At 33.5% G+C, this 22177-nt stretch overlaps 1 protein-coding gene across 1 annotated transcript in view; it reads right to left on the bottom strand.

The window, feature by feature from the left end:
• Positions 1-22177, bottom strand: part of LOC138695208 (uncharacterized) — a 666755-nt gene that overhangs the window by 92556 nt on the left and 552022 nt on the right. The window contains exon 14 of the mRNA XM_069819668.1: positions 14082-14438. Within this exon, the coding sequence (XP_069675769.1) occupies positions 14082-14438 (357 nt within the window). The remainder of the gene's footprint in view (positions 1-14081; positions 14439-22177) is intronic.

Here is a 22177-nt window from a genome sequence, read left to right as displayed (position 1 = left end):
AATGAAAAATAAGTGCACGGTGCCTTTGAAAACAGTCTTCTTGGCAGACATTCATGAAAGAACATAGTTTAAAAAAATGTTCAAAATATCCTTTTTTTGCTGCTAAATGCTTTGTAAAATAATTGGTCGCTTGGATACAAATTCCTGATAATTATATGCGCTGTCTTTAAAATAACACAATGTTAACAATACAGATATTTCATTTTTATTTAGTAAACCTCTTTACTATATCAAATTGATAAGTGAATCAAGTGTATATATTTGATGAGGTTAAATATGTAAAGGTTTTTGATATTTTAAAGCGGATTAATATAACATTAACTCAAGTCTTTGCGTAATTTAAAATGGACGTTAATGTTTATAGTCTGGCATGAAGGCGAATATTCAGTATCATACTAAATCGCTCATGTGAAACTTTGGGGATTTGCACCATCTCCTAAATCCACACATATTTAACGTTTGGAGATCTATATTCACTCCAGTGTCAGAGAAGACATAGGAAGGGAAATAAATCTCTTGGATCCCTTAACAAAAGGTATTTAGGGATGACGCAGTCATAGAAAATAGCTCTTCATAACAAATCCAACAGATAATGATTTAGCCCACAAGTAGGACTAGTTACGAAATATGGGATGTTGGACATTTGTAACACGGTGTATAAACTAAAAAAATCTCGCATTACGTTTAACACAGTTTTCAGAAGTCTTAAGAATATAATTATGAATAGCTAACAATTTACTATTTTTAGGATAAACTAAAAATGAGAATATTAATTTGGACGCATGGATATGCTTAAGGCATTGTAAATCTGCAGAAGTAAATAAAAATGGATAGATAATGTTTAGTATATTTTACAACACCCTGTACATTAGGAAGAACATAATATACGCCTATTAAAATCATTTTTAAGAATCAACTGAATTAATTTGTTACCAGACAGTTTGGCATATAGGTCTATATGTTTTACCACTATTAAATATTAGTATTAATTTTGTATAAATTTTATCTTGCAGAAGAATTAATGAGTACTTAAAACTTTAGCTGGAAATTAAAACGGAGAACGTTAATTACAGTATTTGCCTAACTTGAAATGGACTTAAGTGTTTGTGTTTTGAACATAAACGGGATATTCATATATATGTTCAGCATTATGCCAATTATTCTTTGTTATTTTCATAAGTATTAAGGACATTAGTTTCAATATTAAAAGTAATGCAATTTTAGAACATGCTGAAGAAAAGTGTATTAGTTTTAAAATGTTATATAGACGTTTCTTTTAGTTGTTATAATTTCGAAGCAAGCCTGTAAACCTGTGAGATAATTACACACAATTAAAAGTGCATTTAAAAATAAGATTAAGATGCCAAAGCTGTTAAGAAGCGAGACTATGAGGCATGCATGCGATATACCACATAAAACTGCAAGGATATGGGGATGTAAGGAAGTTATTATTATATTTATTAAAATTGTTTAACGATTCTGAAATAAACAAAAAAGGATTAGAAGATCTTACAACAGCGAATAATTGGGCTAAAATTGCCAGCAGGTAGATCAGATCACTAAGAAGATAATGTCAAAAATTGTATTTAAATACTTGATACAAACGTTTTTCGAATTTTATGTAAAAAAATATAAATATATTGAAGCCAATAATAAATGAAGAGCTGATCATCTTTTGCCTGGCATTTTTAGAAAACAAAAATGTTTCATAAGATATACACACTAAAAAACTCCCCAGTTTCATTTAAATTGTTTTTTTATATAAATTTTAACTATATGCTTTAAAACAAATGTATATTTGAAAGTAAATGCTCATTTTAAGAAGTATATTCTCTCATTTTCACTTTTATGTAACATACGAAATGACAAAATTAAATTCTGACTTAAAATTGACATTATTTTCAGATTTGTACATCTCTCTTTTAAATGTCCCTGGGGATATACAATTGATTACCAACCAAAGACCATTCAAAAATGCGTGTTAGAACACCAACTAAGCTGCAGGTATTTACACACTAAATAATATACACACAGTTGATTAGCCAAGCTATACATTTTCACACAATCTCCAAGTCGAAATGTTGGCTACAGTGCCCTCCATTTTGTGAGTTCGTGTTATTTAAAAAAAAAAACTACAGATACTGGAGAAAGGAGAATATAGAGGAGTTGATAATTTTTTTCAAGTAGTGATAGAATAAAACTGACACTTAATTGAGGCGTTCGAGAGTAAAACATGGTAAGTGACGTTTTAGTGTTTTGAAGTTATTAGGTAGGTAAACATTTATACGTGCAACAGTTTGTATAGTTACCAGAAAAGTAAAATATGTATACTTATGCCGCCTGTTGAGATGTTGGAAAACTAACTACTGCATTAGACGCAGAATGTACGTATCTCGTTTATGACCAAAATGTCAATTACTATGTTTTACGCCCGAGGTCCTCTTTGGAGCACCATATCTGAGATTATAGGGGGCGTATTGAGTGATGACATGCGGCACGTGTTCTTTAATAAAATATAGGATTAATTTTAATATGAACATGAAACTGCAAGGAGATGCACTATCACCTTTAGTTTTTAACTTTGCTCTAGAGTATGCCATTAGGAAAGTCCAGGATAACAGAGAGGGTTTGGAATTGAACGGGTTACATCAGCTGCTTGTCTATGCGGATGACGTGAATATGTTAGGAGAAAATCCACAAACGATTAGGGAAAACATGGGAATTTTACTGGAAGCAAGTAAAGAGATAGGTTTGAAAGTAAATCCCGAAAAGACAAAGTATATGATTATGTCTCATGACGACAATATTGTACGAAATGGAAATATACAAATTGAAAATTTATCTTTTGAAGAGGTGGAGAAGTTCAAATATCTTGGAGCAACAGTAACAAATATATATGATACTCGGGAGGAAATTAAACACAGAATAAATATGGGAAATGCCTGTTATTATTCGGTCGAGAAGCATTTATCATCCAGTCTGCTGTCAAAAAATCTGAAAGTTAGAATTTATAAAACAGTTATATTACCGGTTGTTCTGTATGGCTGTGAAACTTGGACTCTCACTTTGAGAGAGGAACATAGGTTAAGGGTGTTTGAGAATAAGGTGCTTAGGAAAATATTTGGGGCTAAGAGGGATGAAGTTACAGGAGAATGGAGAAAGTTACATAACACAGAACTGCACGCATTGTATTCTTCACCTGACATAATTAGGAACATTAAATCCAGACGTTTGAGATGAGCAGGGCATGTAGGACGTATGGGCGAATCCAGAAATGCATATAGAGTGTTACTTGGGAGGCCGGAGAGAAAAAGACCTTTGGGGAGGCCGAGACGTAGATGGGAAGATAATATTAAAATGGACTTAAGGGAGGTGGGATATGACGGTAGAGGCTGGGTTAATCTTGCTCAGGATAGGGACCAATGACGGGCTTATATGAGGGCGGCAATGAACCTCCGGGTTCCTTAAAAGCCAGTAAGTAAGTATGAATTAATTTAAAGTTAATTAATTTTTTTGTTTTCAATTAATGTAAATAACTGTATGTAAAATTTTAAGGTATACCGGGTGTTTCGAAAGGTTACGACAAACTTAAATAGCATGTAGATGGATTACAATAGAACCACTTTCGAATAGAAACCCATGTTCCTGAAGCAAACCTGATTCAGTACAAGATAATCAGCTACACTCTATCATCCACAGAAGGGTCAGCATTGAATGTGAGGGATTTCCCACAAGGGATACAATTTTGCCAACGAAAGTTGTACTTTTGTCAGAATCATCCCTGTTTATTTAAAAATAAAGCATCATTCACGAGAGATGGCTTCCTCAATTTCCACAACAGTCATATTTGGACGGATCATTAACTCGTTCCACTCGAACTCAAATTCAAGTAGGGTTTACATGAACGTACTTGCAGGTATTGTCGGTGATCAGATGACCGATTCATAGCTCTTACTACCACGTTTGAATGGACAGATTCACAGAATCTTCTTGGAAGAAGTTTCTGCAGAGTTGCAATGATATACCGTGCGTCAAGAGGTGGATGGAACAGGATTGAGCGCCAGAACATCTTGATGTCGTAGTGCGTAACTGAAGTGCATGTACTATATCGGGCTTGGTTCGGAGGATATGGTTCCTAATCGAAACTTGCTCTAATCTGACCCCTCTACATGCTGTTTAAGTTTGTTGGTAATCTTTTGAAACACTCTGTATACATATCTGTAGGTTTTTATTTTTATAATTTCCTACGTATTGTATTAGAGATCTGAATTCAACTTCTTTCACTGGTATTGAAAATAATTAATATAAAAGCAACAAAAGTATAACAAAATTTAACGTTTTGATAATTCGATCTACATTCGTGTCCAGGTAAAAAAAAACAGGAAGAGAAGATACTTGTTGGGATTGTTACAAGTAGCTACATCCATGTGACTTCATTTAGCTATCGTATTTTTTCTTTCACCCTGTTTCTTTACCTAATAGTAGATCCAACCATCGAAACACTGTAAAGTATTTTAAATTTGTAAATGTTTTAATTGGCATTGGAAAAAGTCAAATTAAATCCTCTTCTGAATAATCTATTCACTTCACTTTCTGCGCATGTAGAATATTTAGAGTTTTCTGTTTTGTTTAAATTATAGCAGTAAAAACATTCAAAATTTGGGAGAAAAGTGAAGGTTCATTATCAGAGAAGACACAGTAAATGGTAAATATATCTGTCACATACGTTATCAGAAGCCAATATCCAGAAATGAACTTATTTACTTAGTTACAAATGGCTTTTAAGGAACCCGCAGTCTCATTGCCGCCCCCACGAACGTCAAATAAAATAAGTGGTTAATATATTTAACAATAAGGAAGAGAGGGGTTATGGAAGCAAACGTTTTTACCAAATATTTTGAAATAATATATTTCTTTTAAATTTTGTAATTTATAATAATAATAATAATAATAATAATAATAATAATAATAATAATAATAATAATAATAATAATAATAATAAGCGGTAATTAAGATGCGTAAATATTTAAACATGTTTAAGAAATAATACAATAGCCATGTGTTTGTAAGATAAGGATTATAAGATTTGTCTAGTTCTTATTTTTATGTTGTAAAACCTGAATCATTCACTGCTAGAAAAAGTTCTCTGTCATGAAATGAGAGTGGTACAAGGGTAGGAAGAACACGAGAAAACCTAAGATGCGTTTCAGATATGGCACTCCTATCTTGCACAGGATAGGATACAACGTGAATAAATTAAAACAATTATTTTTAAACGTGTTAATTTTCACTGCAAGACAAAACTATAGAAAAGTGAAATAGGGCTAAATTATTCACTTTTTGTTGTTAGTAACCTACAAATTTACATAACACTGTCTAACAGGTTTGCAGGAAATGTATTTACAGCTATGATACTGAAGAAAAAAGAATATGCATGAAACTGGGATTATCAAATAGAGTAACATTAAAACAACGAACGTTCTATGAATACGTGTAATGTGTTTAATTTCAGAATCCATTATTCAAATTCAATTTATTCTCCTCTCTCTCACTACGTTCTTAAAAGCGTGTAATTGAATTTCCACTTCTCATATAAAGAGAACGAATTTCTTCAAATCTCATACGAAATACTGGTTTCTCTGGTGTCAATTTCCCTTGAAACTGAAACGTTTTGCATGAGACCCCGGCTCCCACAACATGGAGCTCACTATCGAGTGTGGAGCGCGGCGTGACAATACGCTCATCAGTGAGAGCTCTTGAGAGATGAGCTGCCATGTCCAGGCCACTCCGACTACGTGCTGACTCCCATTGTGATTTAGGCGATTGTCACTTGGGGCATTCAGTCTGCAACCCGACTGCGGAGGGGTTATCGACACGCTGAGTGAGGTTATGTAATTCAACACACAATTTTCCTGAACGCTTCAATTGTGCAGTTGGTCTATACTAATTTTGTGGATGGGTTATTTCTAATTTATAAGCCACCAGTACTGGAAAAGTACTGGAATTAAATTGAATTCCGTTCTAGTCTAGAACAAATGTACAGAAACTTCGCTTTATACGCTTCTGCCCCAAAATATTATAAGTTTATTTTGTGCTTTCGTGCCTTTTATTACAGGCAATGATACAATCATGTTTTCTTTCCCAATATTTTGTAATTACCACTTATCAGAAAAATGTATTCATAAAGTTCTTATTATAAAGCAAGCCACTACTGTACTATATTATTTTAAATTATTCAGACATACTAAAAGAGATAATTTTATATTATACTTCAGTGGTTCACAAATGTTGGAATCTATTCGATACTAATCAGGTCAGATGGAAAAAAATGTCGTGAAGATTTTTTTGTTAAGACGAACAAGGTGATGTGTGTATTTCATGAAGGTCAGAAAAAGAAGCGCGCTAATATTGATGCTATTAATGTGGAAGATAGGGACCCCATTCTATAATATTTTCGTCCATAAGAATAGGAAGTCTTTTCTATAATACTCAGACCTATTAGTACAAGAATTTTATTTTATTTTAAGATCGTATTCCAGAAGAATAGAAATGTTATTTTGTTTTATTTTATTTATTTTATTTTATTGGGTTATTTTACGACTCTGTATCAACATCTAGGTTATTTAGCGTCTGAATGAAATGAAGGTGGTAATGCCGGTGAAATGAGTCCGGGCTCCAGCACTGAAAGTTACCCAGCATTTGCTCGTATTTGGTTGAGGGAAAACCCCGGAAAAAACCTCAACCAGGTAACTTGCCCGGGCCACCTGGTTTCGCGGCCAGACGCGCTGACCGTTACTCCACAGGTGTGGACTTATTTTGTTTTATTCATATTCATTTATTCAAATTAAGAAATTTTATTATATGCTCTTGCAGGTCACAATAATTGAATATTTATTGTGATTCAAAAGTATTCATATTTTTTCTATGCTTTTGTGATCTAGAAATGCTGAAATGTTATTCTATGTTATTGTGGCTCACAAGTATTAGATATTATTGTGGTCCAAAAGTACTAACATTTTATTCTATGTCATTGTGATCCAGAAGTATCGAAATTTATTCCACAAGTATTGAAATTGTATTCTATGTCATTGTGATTCAAAAGTATCGAAATTTATTCCACAAGTACTGAAATTTTATTCTATGTCATTGTGATCCAAAAGTACCGAAATTTATTCCACAAGTATTGAAATTGTATTCTATGTCATTGTGATCCAAAAGTATCGAAATTTATTCCACAAGTATTGAAATTGTATTCTATGTCATTGTGATCCAAAAGTATCGAAATTTATTCTACAAATATTGAAATTGTATTCTATGTCATTGTGATTCAAAAGTATCGAAATTTATTCCACAAGTACTGAAATTTTATTCTATGTCATTGTGATCCAAAAGTATCGAAATTTATTCCACAAGTATTGAAATTGTATTCTATGTCATTGTGATTCAAAAGTATCGAAATTTATTCCACAAGTACTGAAATTTTATTCTATGTCATTGTGATCCAGAAGTATCGAAATTTATTCCATAAGTATTGAAATTGTATTCTATGTCATTGTGATTCAAAAGTATCGAAATTTATTCCACAAGTACTGAAATTTTATTCTATGTCATTGTGATCCAAAAGTATCGAAATTTATTCCACAAGTACTGAAATTTTATTCTATGTCAATGCGATCCAGAAGTAACGAAATTTATTCCACAAGTATTGAAATTTTATTCTATGTCATTGTGATCCAGAAGTATTCAAGTTTCAGTCTATGCTATTACCATTATGATCTACTGTATAAGTACTAAAATTTCATTCAGGTTCTATGTTATTCAAATCTATCTATATAAGAATTTGTACACGTACAGCAATTCTAGTCTCTACTATTATGAACAACTATAAGAATAGTATTGTATTGTAGACCACTAGATTTGTATTCTACTCTACACTACTGCGTTATCTTATGTTGTAAATTAATCTATTTCATTTTAATAGTTTTGCTTAATGACAGATACATTAATGTGGATTTTATTGACGCCTTACGTGTTGCAAGGGATACCATGTAAAGACGGCTGTACTCGTTACTTTTGCAGATGATTATGGTGATGAGATGATGGTGACGTAATTAAACCATGACATTGGTATTAGATGCTAAGTTCTTAGAAGAAGAACTTGTTAAACGGTTACTTTATCTAAAATATATTGCCATTGCAACTTGAGAATGCTCACTAACCAAGACAGAGTGAGAGAACGGCTTTACGATTAAAGAGGGGAAAAATGACGTTCATTAATATATGAGTTTGTGACTTTATGTCGTCTGTGATAAAACTGCCTGATGAAATATATTTTGGTGGATCTCTTACTCCTAAAATCTAATTAAAAATTTCATCGTCACAATTTTATGGAAAAGGTAATAATCGTTACTTAACAAGTTTCTACGAATTCCAGAAGTGGTTTTATTGCTCCATCGTGTTTTTATGGGTGATAAATTTGTGTGTGATTTCTGAACAAATTAAAAGTTAGAACAGATTAATTTCATATTCGTAGAATTTTAAGTAGAGAAGCAAATTCACTCATTCGAATATTAAAGTAAGATTTTGATATATTCTAGAACTTGAACTTGGTTCTTAAATTAATCCTTCCTTTAGAGTGTTTATTATAACTGCAGCCTGAATTTTTATGTAATTGCGTATTATTTTCCTTCATTTGCCTGATGTAGAGAAATAAAATAAAATTCCTTGAGAATTATTGTACCGCAATAACTTTGGACACATAAATATTTAACAGTATGTATATAATTGTACATATTTTGGACAAATGGGATATTTTCATAGAATTCTACATAGGACTATAGCAAGTATTTTGGGTTTTCGTATATGTTATTCATTTTCAGAAATACTAATTCTTCAAACGTCTTCTAAGTTGAATATAACCATAAAGTGCCGATACTTTTTTGTTTACAGTTATTACTTCAATAGTGGTAGTAAGTCTACTTTGTTTCACGACGTCTTCTTCAACTGTAGAGGTTTACCAGCGTCGGAATTCAACGCGGTTGAGAACTGGCCAACGATTTTACTTGGAGTCCTTTATCAAAGACCACGCGCACTTGGGGTTTTGATATGAGCTCCTCATGCTACCTCCAAATTACAACTTGGACGGAAAATGGCTGGCAAATTTTGTCCGAATGGTAAAAATAATTCCGTGACAATGTAGAGATATATTTTTTGCAGCCTAACAATACTTTCTCTTGAAATTTGTACGATGTAAAAGTAACAAAATACATTAAGGAATTCTAGAATTTATTAGATAAAGGTATTCTGAACAGTTCTACTAAGGTACAGTGAGTATCTGTTAAAACTATCTTTTCGCAACTCAGCCGCTTACCAGCACGGTCCTATCGCAACAGCCGGTATTTCCTTCCGTGAACACACGGCACTTCACCGGCATTCCCCTACATTCCCCTCCGAGCTGTCTCGAGCTATGGGCAGATCAGTTGTGAGTGGTGCTTCATTCGGGACAGTAGTGTGTTGTGTTGTGCAATGGTTAGATATTCACTGCGTCACTGTATATACATTTTGAAGACGTACATAAAGTACAAAAATAGTACGGTAGAACAAGGCAAAAAATTTAGACGTAAATTTCCTAATAACTATGCTTGTAATATTGGGGACAGATAGAGTGCGTTACGGTGGTTTCAAATTGACCATGTGTTCACCAGTTACTATCATAGCATGCGTAAACAGTGTACCTGCTGAATAATAATGCCGAAGGTTAAAGGTTCTCAGGCGCATATTTTTGCAGCGGAATTTGGTGAGTGTTTTGAAGTGAATGACGGGAACATTACATGTAAATTACGTAATAAAAACATACGAGGTGACAAGCGATATTATATATAGAGACAATGTAGCACGAATAATTCTTTGATAATTCTTCTGAACATAACGAAAAGTATGTGAAAATATATCTTTGTAATGCTATGTAGCTTATATTTACTTTTAGAGCTGTCCAAATTTGTTTATGTGCATCTTGTTATTCGCGAAATCGATCGCAGAACCAAGTCAGTGCCCTAGTATTAGCTCACGTCCGGGGACTCTTGTACATGTACATACTATAGGTACAGTAGGGCCTATGTTTAGCTAGGTTCCCAGACGGGAAAACGCACATCAGACATGTTTTCATAGCCGGCGTAGACGGCGTTAATATCGATTCATGACTTCCCGTATATTTTTACTCATATAACTTTGATTAACAATACAAAGCATACAATATTTTAAAATTGAAATTGTGTTTTATTTAACGACTCTCGCAACTGCCGAGGTTATATCAGCTTCGCCGGTGTGCCGGAATTTTGTCCCGCAGGAGTTCTTTTACATGTCAGAAAATCTATTGATATGAGCCTGTCGCATTTAAGCACACTTAAATACCATCGACCTGGGCCGTGATCGAACCCACAACCACGGGCACAAAAGGCCAGCAGTCTACCGACTGCGCCTCTCAGGCCGACTTTATATTTTTATTTCATAACAATAATTGTTTGTATAAGTTACATCTTAATTCTGATTAGTGAAATATGTTACTAGTCAGCGATGTAAGCTTATGCAATTGAGGGAGGGGGGGGAAGGAACTAGTCACCCTACTCCATTATCTCACGACTTAGTTGCCTCATGGATGATGCCTTATTTCGTGTAATTTCTGAGGTTCCAACCCGTCTTCGGAGAGTTGACTAAACAGCAATAATAAATATTAACCTTATGTTACAGGAGTTGTTCAAAGTGTCCATCTGCATTGATATATTCCGGACATATTTTGATGAAATGATTGTTGACACGCAATTACTTACGTACTTCCGTAATGCTTGTAATTTCTTTTGTTACATCGTCTCTAAGTTCGTTATAGCGTATAGGCTATTCATGTATAGGCCTACACTGTTTAGGGTGTCTTAGGATGGTAATAGCAATTTCATAAAAATATGTCGGGAATGTATGAATGCAGACGGACATCATACTCAACAACTCTGTACACAGATTAGTACTCATTATGACAAAATATCGTAGGACTATTTCCTAAGAAAATAATTTCCAGTATGCATTCTTCCAGGCATTTTTTTTAGCGCGGACGCAAATGAAAACTACGAATGATAGTCTAGCATTCAATTAAATTAAACTATATTCACAGAAGAAAAAATCGTGAACGGATGAAAAATATTTAATACAATTTTGCAGGACAATTTTTGAAGTTCACATTTTTTAATATTAGTCGATTAGAACGAGTTCGACATGCACGTAAAAATTTAACTGTGTGAATGCTATTATTAATGAAATATTACATCTAATTGGAGGTACGTGGGAGATTATGAATCGTTAATGACGCAGTCTACGCCGGCCATGCAAGCATGTCTCATGTGCGTGTTCCCGGTCGGGAGTTGAGCCGAACTCTCTCTACTTGTTTTAGGTATTTTCGTTTTACTTTATGCGAAGATTGGCTTAAGCACTTCGTCATCTTATTGACAGTACGACAGCTGACTCAAGGTCATAGAAATATGAGCGCTAAAGATCAAAGCGACCTCAGATTGTGTCGCTACTTTGTTGATGTTTCCTGATGGAAACCTGCTGTGCCCATAACTTAGGAGCGAGATAGATAAGGGAACAGAGTGTATTTCAGAATTAAGCAGGCACAGTATTTCATACAGCTATAGAATGTTACTATATTTCAACATTTTTTTTTTTAGAATCTATGTTATTTGGAAATAAAAATTATACTATCTGTACATCACTATGCAATTTTAATGTTTTAAGGAAGGGAACTGTTATTTTCTTTAATTATGAAAATTTACGGAGTATTTTGTTCAGCCGCGGAGCGGCAAGTAGATGCGGAGTAGACGCAAGAAGAGCTTGCCACTGTAAGCTGCGCGAACTTTCGGAAACGTTCGGGTGCACTCGACCTCGCTTTGATTCGATTGGCAAACTGTCGACAGTTCTCAGTCGTCTGCTGGCTTGATGTTTCGAGTGAGATTAATCACAGCGCATGTAACGTAACCTAAATCTTGTTGCGGAGTAACTAATAACATAACATTGTTGAAAATACAGAAGCACGAATTTTTTTTCATATAAATTCTTTGAATGAAATGACAAAGATGTTAGAAATATATAATTGTTGAAAATACAGAAACACGAATTTTTTTTCATATGAAATCATTGAATGAAATGACAAAGATGTTATAAGAAATATGCAATTGTATAATAATTGATATTTTACGTAACACTAATACTATGTGATTTTATTAAAATGTTCCGATAACTAGGGTACTATGGTTGGTTTATTTTAATCTGTATATACTCATGTTACGAGAGGAGCCTGTTTCGTTTTTCATAAATTTATGATCGTTATAAATAATTCCCTAGTTTGACTGTGTAACGTTTTATTAGCACTTCCTAATTTAGAGCGAAACGGGAGGCATTGTTAAGTACATAATGTTATACAGAACTCTGTTATTTAACAAACACACTTCGAACTACATAAAACTCCTGATATCAGGGATAAAATGCAGAATATGTAACGCAAACGCAAAGCTTCTACGGCTCCGGTTTCGAGTTCAATAATTTTGGCATTTTTGTTAAAATTTTAAAAGGAACTAGGCAAGCAATTTATTCTCGCATGTTTATCAAAAACCGCTCCGTAGAGCAACACTCCTCGATACGAAAAGCTCAAGACCGCGCTTTCGAATGCGCCCTTTAATCAGCATTAGGTGATTCATAGCAGCCCTGTAACGAGCATGGCGGCACAGGACCGAATATCGTTCTCTGCGCATCAGTCAAATGGGCAAGCTTTCTTTGCGCTTCCTCTACCTAGTAATACCAAAAATACTTAAGATATTTTAATGAAAATGTAGTAGTGGCAAAAAAATCGGACCGACTCTTGTAGCTGATTTCAGAGCCTTATTCACTCCAGAGCATGATAGACTGGTAACTAAGACTTTCGTGGTTCGAATCCTGCCTGGGAAGGAAACTTTTTTTTGTTCCTTATTCAAATTTATTCCCAATACTTTTCGATTCCAGCAATATTTTACTACTTAAATAACTTATTATTCCCAGAACATGAATTTTACCATCAATCGAAAAGTATTGGGAATAAATTTGAATAAGGAACAAAAAGAGTTTCCTTCCCAGGCAGGATTCGAACCACGAAAATCTTAGTTCCCAGTCTATCGTGCTCTGGAATGAACAAGGCTCTGAAATCAGCTACAAGGGTCGGTCTGGTTTTTTTTTGCCATTACTGTACATGCAACTGAACAAAATATTGCAGGATCTTTAATTTAGAGTGTATAGTTTATTAAAAAGCTAATACTGTTTTATACTAGACAATCTAGACTACATGAAAGATCGTAGAGTATGTTGTTCAAGCCACCGGCGTAGTTCAGCCGGCTAAGGCGTTTGTCTGCCGATTCGGAGTTGCGCTCGGGAGCGGGTTCGAATCCTGCTTGGGCTGATTACGTGGTTGGATTTTTTCCGAGGTTTTCCGCAACCGTAAAGCGAATGTCAGGTAATCTATGGCGAATTCTCGGCCTCATCTCGCCAAATACCATCTCACTATGACCAATTCCATCGACGCTAAATAACCCTATAGTTGATACAAAATCGTTAAATAACCAAGAAAAAATTGAAAGTTTATTTGGGAGAACTGTACGTGCATGCAAAGTTTAATTAAATAGTCTATAATAAGCAATTTTTAGTTATTGTGTACGCACTGCACGGTTGAATAAAATACTCTACAAATTTTCATAATTAAAAAAACCAGTAAGTTTTAAAAAACATTAAATTTCCTTGGTGATGGTGTATATTAAGCATGCCAATCTTTATTTCCAAAGGGCTTACAGATCCTAAGAAAGAAATGTTGAAATAGCATATAATTAGGCTATACTAGCGAAAGCTGTACCTCTCCCCTTAAGTGGGCCATAAACTGTTGATAAGGGTCTGAACACGTGGTCACAATGGGAGTCAGCATTTATTTCTAACTACATGTTAAACACAGCAGAACATCTAGTACACACCAAGATAAAACACACAGACAACCAATCACATGGAAGGAACAAACACACCTGAGCTAGATGCATGAGGTACGGGGCCCACGGTTAGGGAACTAGCGGCTCCCCTTAGCAACAGTGGCGGCTGCTGGACGGGACCAGAGCGCCTGTGGAGGGAGCCGACGCTGGACGCGGCGGAACCCGTCCCGTTGGCTTGTTCCGACTGCTTCATGGTCGCGGACGACGACGACTTGGTCATCAGCATGACATTGCCCTCCATTGTCGCGTTATGGTGGTTGTTGGGCGTCGAGCCCACCGGCGGCGGCGCTGGAGTCAAGGCACGGCCGCCCCCGCCCCCGGACACACTTCGACTACTGCTTATCTCACCTGCTTGCTTCAGGACCTGATAGATGAGATCTATCTCCTGAGGCTCTGTGGTTTGGTTCCGGGAAGGGTCAGTGAAGTAGTGTCAGCGACATGGGTCAGTGAGCATTAGTTGGAGGTGGTTAGAGTAAAGTGGAGTTAGATTTTTGTGGGTTAAAGTAGGAATGTCCCAATATGACGAAGAAGTTATTGCGAGAAAAATAAATGTAGGAACGCGACGAATTTTGTGAGAGATCCGGGAAGAAAAAAACGGGTTTGGGTCAAAAATAATATTGTTCCAATACAAATTGGGACGAATATAAATCAAGATCAGAAGCGAAAAATCGAGTTCCATTTTTAAAAAAATAATAAATTATTAAAGTATAAATTAGAATCAAAGAAAAGAGAACTCCCAAATTGAAGAAGTGGATGCAGTTTAGAAGTGAGAAATATATATTCGAAATAAGTTAGTATATCATAAATAAAAAAATAAGTTCCAAATTTAAAGGATTTTTCCAGAAAAAAAAGATTCCATTATGAATAAGAATGAATGAAAAATATTCACAGTAAAGATATTGCATTCCAATTAAAAATACCGGTAACATGAATTTATTGAAATTTTAATAAGTACAATAAAAATAATATTCAAAGTTGAGAAATGGTTTTCAGTTAAAAAAATTGTAAGAAATTATTCGTTAATCGATCATAATGAATGAAAAGTAAGATTCAAAGTAAAAAATTGGTTTCAACACAATATAGAGTGTTCGTATATAAATTAAGATCAATGAAAGAATTGGGATTAAAAGTGAAATTATGAGTTCCGATTAAAAAAAATAATTCAATTAAAGTAGTTATCATTCGAAAAATACATTCAAAGTGAGAAAGTAATTTTTGGTTCGAAAAAAATTATACCATCCAAGTATAAATCAGGAGAAGTAAATAGGATTAAAAGAATAACAATCGAGTCCAATCCCAAATACAAGAAATTTGCGAAATAATTAATGACGAATGAGAAAGCAGGCAAGCGGCGATTTTGGTGATATAAATCCAGGGCACATACAAATAAATAAACACGACAGATATGCAAAAATAATAGAAGATTCGATTGTTGTATGTCAAAGACCCAAAGTCAAGAAACACCGTTTCAAAGACCGAATTAAAGGATCGTGAAACAGAGAGGATGGGGATATTTTAACAAGCGGTTCACCAAAGAACATGCAAGAGGAACAGAAAACAATATGCACAGAGAATGCAAGCAATTAAAAAGTAAGAAAATGCATAAAGAAACGTCAAATGCATATGCACAGAACAGAGCATTCGAGGAGGAGAGGTTAAAAAGCGACAGTTGAAGAGCGTTATTACAGAGAGGAATAAATGGAGATACCATATTGAAAAGCAAGCCAGAATCGTGAAAAAAGCATGGGAAGCAATATCAGACGAAACAACGCGGGTGAGACACAGTGTTAAATAAACAAAAGGAGCAGGAAACGATGAGTATACGATAGCGGGCGTTGTAGTTCGCGTGAAAGGCATGCCGTAAAGGAAGAAGAGTGACAGTTTCAGTGATATTAGTGAAATAATTTGCAAGAGGAGCGTAATTTGTGTAATATGATGACAGTTTTAGGCGTGGTGCAATACGTGCATATAGAAATTGTTTCGAAAATAAAGAATTAGAAAAAAAATATGAGAAGTGCGAAGTTATTATAAAGAATCAGACAATAAAGAATATGAAATATTACAAATAAGAAATTGTGTAGAGTTAGAAATATTTTTAAACATGTTTAAAGATTGAAATATAAGAAGATGTTTTAGTGGAAACGAGAAATATTACCGGGTTGAAATAATTAGATGAATGTATGAAATTTCGTGATATGTAATGAGTGTTAATGGAAGTCGGGAAGTTGATAAAGGATGTGGTTAAGGGTGGAGGGGGAAAGAAGAAAAAAGGTGTAAGAATATGTTAGTACAATTAACATTGAGTTTAAATTACGTCAAAGGGAGGGTTTAAAGCCCACACATAACACAATGACGTAACACAATCACAACAAATAATTACAAAGCCATGATGTCATTCATTAGCCAATATATTTGTTAAGTGTCGATGGGAACTCACTTTATCAATGGCGTAACATAAACACATTTATCAAGCCACTAAATTAGAACATTAATTCCGACACCTATTTGGATATAGTTTAATACCACACACACCCAGAATAATTACAACATCAAGTAATTACAGACTCAATACATTTTCGATATCATTGTACACAGTTAGAAAATTTTAACAATATAATTACGTATAATTATAAGATTTTGCTTCAATTATTAGAAGTGTAAAATCCACAAATCGTTCATTATTATTTACCTAAAAACGAACGAAAACTACGAGATTTCTACATACATTCTGAAAATACAGACAGCATGTGAAAGAAAAGTAGCTAGTAAGATAATTCATCCGTCAGAAATAAAGGATTTTGTACTCGTAGCTGCTACCAAGAAAATCTGCTGTTGCAGATTATGAATGAATGAATGAATGAATGAATGAATGAATGAATGAATGAATGAATGAACAAAAATACAAAATTCAGTATTTTCTTGGTAATGAAAAATTAAAAAATAGCAGTCCTAGAATTAAGTGTTGTTATTGTTGATGATAATGGTGATGAACAAAAGAATAATGCTCTATTCCAGCTCATATTTTACGAAACTTAACCTTCAGCACTCCTCAGTGAGGAAATCAGTAATGAATATGTGATTTTTGCACACGATTTGAGCTGTCCCATAGATTATATTCAGTGTGCAACATTTAATGTAACAATAGTAATCTTTTTAAAACACCAATGAATGAATGAATGAATGAATGAATGAATGAATGAATGACTGAATGAATCGATCAATCAATCTGTCAATCAATCAATCAATCCAATCAATGTTAGTCAGTGAATCAGTGAGAAAGTCAATAAATAAATAAATAAATAAATAAATAAATAAATAAATAAATAAATAAATAAATAAATAAATAAATAAATAAATAAATAAATAAATAAATAAATAAATAAATAAATATATATAAATAAATAAATCGATCAATTAGCGAGTCAATAAATAAACAGATCAATCAGCGAGTCAATAAATAAACAGATCAATCAGCGAGTCAATAAATAAATAGATGAATCAGCGAGTCAATAAATAAATAGATCAATCAGAGAGTCAATAAATAAATAGATCAATCAGCGAGTCAATAAATAAATAAATAGATCAATCAGCGAGTCAATGAATAAATACAGTAGATCAATCAGCGAGTCAATAAATAAATAAATAAATAGATCAATCAGCGAGTCAATAAATAAATAAATAAATAGATCAATCAGCGAATCAATAAATAAATGGCTCAATCAGCGAGTAAATAAATAAATAAAACAAATGAATGAATGAATGAATGAATGAATGAATAAATAAATAAATAAATAAGAAAATAAATAAATAAATAAATATTGGCTAATGAATGAAGAGTAAGTTTATTAAAACATTTTATTCCGCAGTTTACAAGCCATTCATTGTGCATTCACACAACCAGATGTAATGTAACAGGTTCCAGCCATTATAATAAATTTATTTTAATACATTTAAAGAATAATTTGTGATATGATATTTATATCAAGACTTGCTGTGTAGGTATAGCAGTCGAGAAGCTAAATATCAGAATTTAAATACCTACGTGTGTGTGTGTGTATCTATCTTAATGATATAACAAATAATTGCTTAATACGACAAACTATTTTGTTTTAATCATTTCTGTTTCTCTGAGTGGATACTTAGTTATCTGGTCGAAGGTCTCGATATAGGAACGTCGTCCACGGTTTATGAATTATTTGTTTGCTATAATTCATAGTGTATTCTGCTACTCAAAGACGTAGCGATATCGTTCAAATATGCATCATGTTTCGAAAGTTCTTAACTGGCATTATTAACAGACGAAAAGCGGAACTTAAACTGCGATGTCAGTAGTTGTAGGAGGATATGCTTATTAATATTATATTACATAATACAGTATTATTAATATAATATACAGGGCGTTTCGAGTAAAATGTTTAGAAAGTGGAGGGCGAATTTTTGGACACTTTTGCAATTAATCAGGCTCAACATTTGAATACCCGAGATTTAATATTTACAAAATCTGTATAATTAATTTACTTTAGACCAGTAATATTTCGGAATGCGCTATATATGAACCAATTACAGCTTTGACTCTGAGTATTTATCGCTATTTAAACATATTTCTATTTTTATTACCTCTCCGTTTACTGAAAGTGCGTAAGAATCTCTGTACTGTAGAAATATGTGAACCTGATAATTATTTTTAGTTGCCGACGACATAGTAATTGGTTTTAAATTAACGATTATGTTGCAAGTTCCTTCAACATTTAATTCTGAAAATTGTGTACTTAAATAAAGTTCAATTATATTACGGTTCATATTTTTATTGTAAAGTCTGTTTATTCTATTGTTCATATATTTGTTTCATCAAATAAAACTGATAAGGTAGATCATATAACACAACAATAGCATTATACAAAGTGAACAAAAAGTATGCAACCTGCTTGTAGCTATCGTATTTTCAATTTTATGAACAAATTCTGTACAGAAAAGTTACAGGGGATGGATAAATGTATAGAATGAATATGTTTTACAAAAAAGTATGTTTTTTTTATAAAGAGTGTGCCAAGGAGTATGTTTTTTATAGTGAAACTAGGTACTTATTTGTCCATTTTTATTTCCCTCGGGTCTTAAAATGTAAAAATACAAAAATATTTTTATAAATAAAAAATGCCAATTGATGGCTTTTAGAAAATGGACATGCAACACTGAAATATAACTACAATATTAACACAAAGAAGAGTACTTAAAGAAAGGAAGACAATTACAAACAATTTAATACCGTTCTAATCGCGTCACGCGTTAATATCAGTGCACAGTATGTGCTGAAAATGGCTCCCATTCACTTCAAAACGATGCACATGTCTTATCTTTGAAAATTTTAAATGTTTTCAGCAATACTATTTGGTCGATCTGTTGTATATCATCCCTAATTCTTTGTGTTAACTCTTCTAAGTCTCGTGCTTTAGTAGTCGGTCCTAGTGGATCCGATAAGTAAAAGTGTAATAGGTTGAAATCAGAAGAACTCGAGGGCCTTTCAAGTATCATTGCCATTCAGTTGTTTTTGATTAGCTTTTGCCTATGATTATTTAATTCTCCATAGTGACAGAGTGATATAATGAAGAATTCCTCTTTGTCATGTACACATATATTCATTCGTACTGTTTTGCCCAAGGCAGGTCTTACACTGCAAACCCAGCATTCTCCAATCTTTCCTATCTTCCACTTTCCACACATACATTCAGATAATAAATTTGTGGTAATTTTTAGAAAATAACAGTTTATATAAAAGGAAAAAAGTAATGATTTTGTTGGTTTTGAAACCTGAAGGATTAAAGAAAAGATATAGGTAGTTTTTGAAAACATATTGAAATAGTTCTCTTTTCACTCCCTTTAACTTTTGTACGAGTTTTTAGAGTTTTCTTCATAAAATCAAAATTAGAAAAACTACAAGCAGTGTAGGCCTACCACACTTTGTGCTCACCTTGTATAGTTGCAAAACTTAATTATCGAGTGCACGACTGTAAATAATTAATATTTACATTTTATTAACGCATGTTATGGTTTCATTATTTTTTCATTTTATTTGTGAAGTAATCCCAATAAATATGACTTGAGGTTCTGAGCTTCCCTAGATGAATTTTATCGCGCCCTTCGTTGCTTGTAAATTTATCTGTAACCTCAAGACGTATCGTAATATTACGTATAAATTCGCGAAAAAAAAACTCTTCAACTTGTTACGTCATTTGGCAACAGCGCATCGCCGGCTTATCTACGGAAACACAGACACACATTGCCTAAATAGCAGCACTCCGTCCCTTGGTCATTCCAGTAGGGTTGCCAGAGATCCTAACTACAACGATACATGTTAATTTTTTTTATTTAATTTGTAAGAAAACCGTCCATTTTATTGAAAAAATGCAAAGGGATAAATCATTACTTATCATTTCCTCTAATAATGAGAGTAAAAATCAGAATCATACTGATAGCACTTATCTAGTAAAGCAGTGGTAATATTAGGGGTAAATTATAATTTTTTCTTTCTGAAAGAAGTATTCATTTGGAACTCATATGTTTCTAGAAATTTTTGTTGTAGCCTACCCAAAGAAAAAGTTATTGCATTCTGCACAGTTACATTATTTACACCCTGTATGTACCTATGTCCCGAACATGTAAATAAAGAAAACATTCATTTACATTGCTAAAAACCTAGTGTGCTTTTCAGTGTTTACGTTATGACAAATGCTAGGGAAGAGTTGGGTAGTATCGGACATCGGGTAATATCGAAAAGTGAGTTTCTTTCATCTACCACCAGATGATAGTACCTGAATGACATGGTTTCGTTTCTGTGATTTCGCATACAGAAATGTAACCATGTCATTCAGGTACTACCATCTGGTGATAGATGAAAGAAACGCAGTGTCCGATATTACCCGATGTCCGATACTACCCAACTCTCCCCTATAATTTAAGATATTTTTGCAAAAAATAATGCCATGTCCATAACATTTTGTTTGTAAGTAATAATAATAATGATAATAATAATAATGTAACAAATTACATATTCAGAGCAGAAAAATAACTCTCATTATTGTATTTCAGATCAAATAAAAAAAAAGCTTGATCCTAATCGTAAAAGTCTGTATTTGCAATAGAGGTGTGAATAATGTGTTAGAACTAATGCAAGACTGTCGTCAGAATGCATGCGCTCGTCTGTGATGTTTCTGTAATTACTGTAGTACAGATGATGGATGTCGTGAGCTTGACTGCGTCTAGTGTATTACAAACTTGAAGCAGGTAATGGATTTCGCGGTGTTATCCACATGTCCGGGTTTAAATTATTACGGTCAAGCACCTGCAATTTACAGTCACAGCTGCCACCTGTGCAAACCCTACTTCTGAATCTTTGTTTTTGTTTTGGTAATTCTGCGAGATATTCGTATGAAGTCAAGCAACGATTCTGAAATAAATCTGGCTTTAATTAAATGATAGTGCTGAAATTGAACAAAAATTATCTGCATTTTATTTTGCATACGTGAACGTTTCTTCTATTATATGATGTTTAATTTAGTTTTCATTATATTTTGCATAAATTATGTTTAGGCTTACTGTATTGAATCAAGAAAGTAATATTTAGGAAATCACTTATAAAAATTAACCGATATTTAAGTGTAAATTGCACTGTACTGAAATACAGGGACATCATTTTAGTTTTATTTCAATTTTTATTGTACCTGAGTTTTTGAATGTACTTCAGTATACAGTCATAGTAAACACAAACAGTACTGTGTTAGTGAGTATAGTACGTTTCAGAAATATGTTCGCGTTTTCCAGTGACGAAAGAGCTTTCAATATTGAATCATATTTTCACACAGGTACTGTCATTCGTTTGCCTACGTCGCATCTCGGTTTCCCTTACCCGCTTCTGATCGCCCCTCTGTAAAGGCTAGTGGCTGGGCTGTCTTAGCCTTGTTAAATTATTAACTGTCACGTGATTTCCCTCCTTTCTACGACCCTGCGACAAAACCACTTGGACGGACAGTAAATAGCATGTCTGAGTAATTTTATCTTTTCGGATCGGGCAGAAGTGAAGATTGAATTTACAGTACGTAAGGTAGGCTACTCTTTTATAGAGTAGGTACAGAATTATT

The sequence above is a fragment of the Periplaneta americana genome, chromosome 2, assembly GCF_040183065.1.
Source record: "Periplaneta americana isolate PAMFEO1 chromosome 2, P.americana_PAMFEO1_priV1, whole genome shotgun sequence".
NCBI lineage: Eukaryota > Metazoa > Arthropoda > Insecta > Blattodea > Blattidae > Periplaneta > Periplaneta americana.
Note: the sequence above shows the minus strand (reverse complement) of the source record. Positions and strands in the feature narration are given on the sequence as shown.